The sequence below is a fragment of the Populus euphratica genome, unplaced genomic scaffold (genome assembly GCF_000495115.2).
Source record: "Populus euphratica unplaced genomic scaffold, PopEup_1.0 scaffold422.1, whole genome shotgun sequence".
NCBI lineage: Eukaryota > Viridiplantae > Streptophyta > Magnoliopsida > Malpighiales > Salicaceae > Populus > Populus euphratica.
The window spans coordinates 6,269-11,783 of NW_011500306.1; the positions used below are offsets into that span (position 1 = coordinate 6,269).

General features: G+C 36.8%; 1 protein-coding gene across 1 annotated transcript; it reads right to left on the reverse strand.

The window, feature by feature from the left end:
* Positions 1-1,047: 1,047 nt before the first annotated feature.
* LOC105113436 (Rab3 GTPase-activating protein non-catalytic subunit) lies at positions 1,048-5,270 on the reverse strand. Its single transcript, XM_011009611.1, has 8 exons — positions 4,803-5,270; positions 4,582-4,722; positions 4,278-4,469; positions 3,919-3,980; positions 3,650-3,807; positions 2,874-3,022; positions 2,646-2,789; positions 1,048-1,576 (listed from the first exon to the last, which is right to left on the reverse strand). The coding sequence occupies exons 1-8, from the start codon at positions 5,142-5,144 to the stop codon at positions 1,397-1,399; spliced, it is 1,368 nt and encodes a 455-aa protein (XP_011007913.1). The 5' UTR covers positions 5,145-5,270; the 3' UTR covers positions 1,048-1,396.
* Positions 5,271-5,515: the final 245 nt, after the last annotated feature.

The window sequence follows — 5,515 nt, forward strand, 5'->3', positions numbered from 1 at the left end:
ATACTTTAAGTTTATCAAGATCTGGAAATTTGAGTGTATTTCTATTTTTATCAACCAATTCACCCCCTCTTGGTTTCTGCCATAGCTTACACAAACGAATTCCATGTCAAGTACCACTCACAAGCCAGTATCTCTCCCAATGCAAAGAATCGATCAAAGACCCTATCAAGTGAGGAGGTGTGTTTAAGGCAGCATGGAACCAATTCCCAAAAGACATAGGCCCACCATAGCACCCAATAGAAGGGAAGCTGAAAACCCAATCCAAACCACTCACCAGCCACCAACAAATTGAACTGGAACCTAGAAATCAAAGTGGAGCCATTAACGAAGCTCAACAATGACACCAGTCAGCTCCCAAGCACAAGAAGCCACAAAAACAACCAAGTCCAACTCACAAGAGAAGAGATGAAGAAACAATACTCCAATCCATAGTAGATTGGCTCTTCATGTATAGTGCATTTCCCTTCTCTTTTGTGATTCTTTGTAATTGTACTTATAATGTAATTGTATTTATAGTTTTCAAGATCATTTTCCATTGAAAACTTGTGCTGAATACTTGGCTAATTCCATGCATCTAACTAAAAAAATCATTTATTTTTCCAACTTTTTGATCTTCCTATTCATTCCCGAACCACTCACACATAAAGCACATTTTACTAAGATAAAAGTAGTTATATGCAAACCTAGGGGAACTCAATTTTAACATCAATCCAATCACCATTCATGTTTTCTTTTTATTATCGATGAATAAATCTTTTTGCCCGCACAACTTCGGTGAAAGGCGAAGAAGGCCCTCTTCAGCAGAGGTGTGCGCCATCAGTGAGATACCACATTGAAATTATTCTCTTAAACTGTAGAGTCAAAAACGCTAGAAACATAGAGTGATGATACCTTGTAACATTTGAAATTTTTGTCATGAGCTTTCCGAATTAATCCACGAGGACTCAAGATATAAAATCGGTATATGAAAAATTGAGCGTAACAGTTTTATATGCATGAATTTGGCATTGTAATTAGAGAACATTATTATCCATACGAGAAAAAGAATGAACAGAAAAAACTTTCCATGGCCATTTATCATCTGTACATAGCTTGTATACAGTTTTAATGAAGTTTCTTTATCAATCGTTTTCCTAACAAAAACTAGGTGCTTCCTGCCTGCTCTCGGACTTGTTTTCACACGCTTCTTACAGGGCCATAAAAAAATTCATTAGCCAGGAGAAATTTCTTCTCAGAGGTCTGACATTTCTACTTTTTTTTCTTCTGGCAAAACTTTTAATTAGTTAGTTATGTACATATATTCTGAAGAAAATAGAAGGATGCAGAAGAAATTATCTCGGTTATCATACACCAAATAAAAGGGTACAATGCTGAAGAAAGAAAATGATTTACCAATTCAGCTAAGAGAACGGTTTAAAACTGACAATTGACCTGAGTCTCCGTTCAATAAGAAAACTTCTAGAGGAACATATGGAGAGTCCAATGATGATCCAAACCTGTATGTTGGTTGCAGTAATTTACTACCCTTAGCACATTGAATCGTTAGCAAACGTGGTCCAGTTCTCATCTGCCAGACCTGCATACAGTGATTGGCCAATGAGAATAACTTCAATCAAGTCCATATCTCAAGTACCATGTAACTTGCAATTTCCAGACCAAGTATAATGTCAAGGCAAAATGTAGTTTTTGTACACATTATAATCTAGGAAGCGAAAGGCTATATTCCAGCCAGAAGGAACAATCAAGTAAACTAGAAGCATTGGACTTCTAAACATATAATACACACTGCAACAACACCTCCAAACCCTGATATGGGGTCACATATCCATGGAAGATGAATTTCTTCAGTTCAAATCAGACCTTGCAGTGATGAATGGAAGAATATCATCCAAAGTTGTAGATAATGGAACCATCTACTGATAAATTTTATTTAGTCACAGCTTGCATGCTATGTTAGATGGATCCATAAAAAGCATTTGCTTGACTAAACAAACATAGAGGCCAATAAAGAAATTCTTTGAGAAAATCAATAGCAAGGTCAAGCAGTCTCCCATATCAAATACAGGAGAACAAGACTATTGTCCTCTCCATTAGCTGCAAGACTCAGATGCCAACTGATCAGCTGAATTTCAAATGTAATGCACACTTGACAGGTAATTATCATGGCAATATAAATGATCTCACGAGGGAGAATTGGAATTAGTACTCCCATTTCCACCTTGCCAACAAACAGGAAGAGATTTTCCAGCACCCAAAAATCTGTAATTTAATCAAACCTAGTCACCTCTTTCAATTCGGTTTTCCAGCCTTTCTATCAAATTTATGAGCAAGCTAACCATGTTTCATCTGATCACTTCTTTTCAATCCCTTAAAGTGCAAATGCGCATTGGTCATTTAACAATTGTGTCTGTATATCTCAGTCAGGAAACAAGGACTATAAACCATCACATTGCTTTTTCTAGTTATAGCTTAAGCCAATTTACCAGATGTAGCACCAAGAAGAGAGAAAAAAAACCTTTTACATTTATAATTTATCAAGAACACTATACTATGATGAGAAAAAAAAAAAAAAAAAGGTTAAAGTACTAAAATTAAGGAAACCTACACTCATCCACCAAGTAGGATAAACACGAAAAAAGGAATACCTCAATGATCCCTTTCCGAGGTGCATGAATTGCTAGACAGAGGCAATAATCACTCTTTGATGGTTCGTGGTGAGAGGAACTTGCCCCCGCACTGTTCATGCTAACTAGCATCTCCATAAACAGACAGTTAGCATCACGATATCCCTGAGAAGAGAACGAAGTCCAGTGTTAGACTGGAGAGATGTTGCCCTTTTAATATATTGAAATTTGTGTATGCTGAGAGTAAACCTTCCATAGTCGCACAACCACCAGTGCCTGAGTGTCCAATAACAATATACGACCAAGTGAATCTGTAATTGCAGCCAATGTTCCACTAGGTGATAATGTGAGCTTCTCACCTTTCCTTGGGTGATCCTTCAAACATGTTAAGGGAGAAGCTGTCACAAAATTATGGAGCAAATAATTTAATTCATCAAAAATCAAAAAGAAAACAGAAGGCCATTTAAGAATTTTTTTTATCAGAGCATGCTAAGATGGTCTTTCTTTATTTTTAAAAAAAAAAATGCTAGTTGACAATTACATGACCACATTTCATTTAACTCCCATCCACTTAAGCCTTGATCCCAAACTAGAATAAGAGGTCAGTCAAAATGACCTGCTTTCTTTATTCAGTTGTGCTATCAGCAAAACAAAGTGAAGAATAGTTTTTTGTAGGAAATAAAAGATTATAAGCAAGAAACGCATTAGCATTTTATACACATTGGAACGTGGAGAAGTGTGACCGAATAACATGATACGAATTACAATAACTTTTTTCATCTAATCACACATGCTTTGTTAGAAGAACTTGACACTACATCACAATGCATCAAGGGAAAAGCATCTTCCTTTAAAGTTAGAGCTACTCTCACATGCTGCAGATTCAGCATAGAATATTACACAAAAAAGGTAAAGCAGGATGTTGAAAGATATAATGTATAAATGTTTTCTACTTATAAGAAGTACCTTGAGTGAACATCATGTCAAAGCTAAAACGCAACTAAAACAGAATCAACTTGCATTACCTTTAGCAAATGATTGGGGCTTTACTTCTGATTTTTTGGTTGGCGTTCGTTCACTCCGCCATATCATTTTAGAAACAGAAGATATAGTTGAGAATGCTGCGGGCACAACTTTTGACAAAATAGCTCCCACCAAAGACCTGCTTCTGTCTTCTGAAAGCCTTTAGCAGGTAGAAATTAAATTTGATCATCATACAATTGCAAAGAAAATCGATCTGAAAATTGGAAATAACAAATCAACAGGACGGTGAGGTGCAAAACACAGCACAAACCTATAAGCTGAAATCACAGCATCCTCTCCAATTGTGACTGCACGATAGTAACGTTGACTTGACTGTCCAACAATAAAAGCAGCTGAATTCAAATACCAGAAGTAATTGATAAATCACCAGCAACATTACAAAGTAATGTTAAACTAAAAGGAAGAAGAACTGTACACAAGACCCAAAAAAGAAGAGCAATATGTTCCATAAACAAATCTTAGAAGCCCACATGATCATAACACAACATTCAAAGCCACTAATAAAGAAGAGATCTTAGATCCAAGCCTAAGGCATAAACTCAACCAATGGGAATGGCTACTCAAGAAAATACCAATAAGTTCATCAGTATAAGAAACCCATGTGATCACCTGAATTTCCATTAGCGGAGGAGGCATTATTCCAGTGATAGCTGCATCAGCACACAACCCAAATTTATCAACACTCCACAACTGATGAGGCAATCTCTTAAAACCATTTCCTAGCTCCTCGTAATCTCTCCTTTTGGACTTTTCATCCCAGAAATGCGAATTCGTTTCTTGAAACCACTCTTGCAATATATTCTACATTAGAAACAATACAAAATTTACCAAAAAAATAAAACACCACCACCTTCATACCTCACTAATTGCAAAATTAACAAGATCAAAATAAAAGCAATGCCAACACTAATACCCGAATCTCAACGCCATCGAAACGCGCAATGACGCCTGGAATAACAACCGAAACCTCCTCACTGGACCCCTCATGACTACTCATCATATCTTTCTTAGTTCCACGGACTCTTAATTTCAATATACGCCCAGGATACACCAACTGTTAAAATTAAATAAATATATCATCAAAACGATCAAACAGAATTTAAGAGAGAAGATGGATTAACTATTTGGACAGACCTGTCTATGTATTAAAAGACCATCCAATGAATAAACCATGAAATACCCACGTGAAGTGCCAACTGCGATCACTTTAATCTCGTCAAACACTAGCCATTCTAGAGCGGAAATGATTTCCGATTCGATTGGGGACAACTCGGGTCGGATCTTGATACGGGGCCCATCGTCCCACCCGGTGATCAAAATTAAAGACCGATTTGCAAGAGCGAGAGAGTGAGTGTCTAGAGCGCATAGAAGGTTCGGGTTTTCAACGAGCCATCCTTCCTTGCCTGCACCGAGGTCGGTTAGCTCCTCGCTGGCTATGCAGCCGAGCTCCGTCGTGTGACTTCGCTTAGACGACATGTCATTCGACTTTTTGGAGTGGTGATGTGTTGCAATCTTTGAAAAGAAAGGAAGAAGAACGAGAAATGAAGCGAAGGATAAAGTGTACTTCGATAGTATAGTTTTAGCAGTATTTCTTTTGGGTCCTTTTTTCAGGATCCCCCCACGAGGTGGTGAATGTTTTGCTTAGAATTAAAAGACTATGGTTGAATAATAATAATAATCATAATAATAATAATTTAAAATTATTTTAACTCAACTTCTTACTTAATCTGAATTATAAATTAAATCATATAAAAAATAGTTGAATGTGATTCAATCAGATTATCGTGTTCATCCCTCGCAAGATTCATCCGTGCTTGCAAGCACACATTCAAATTAATTAACCATAT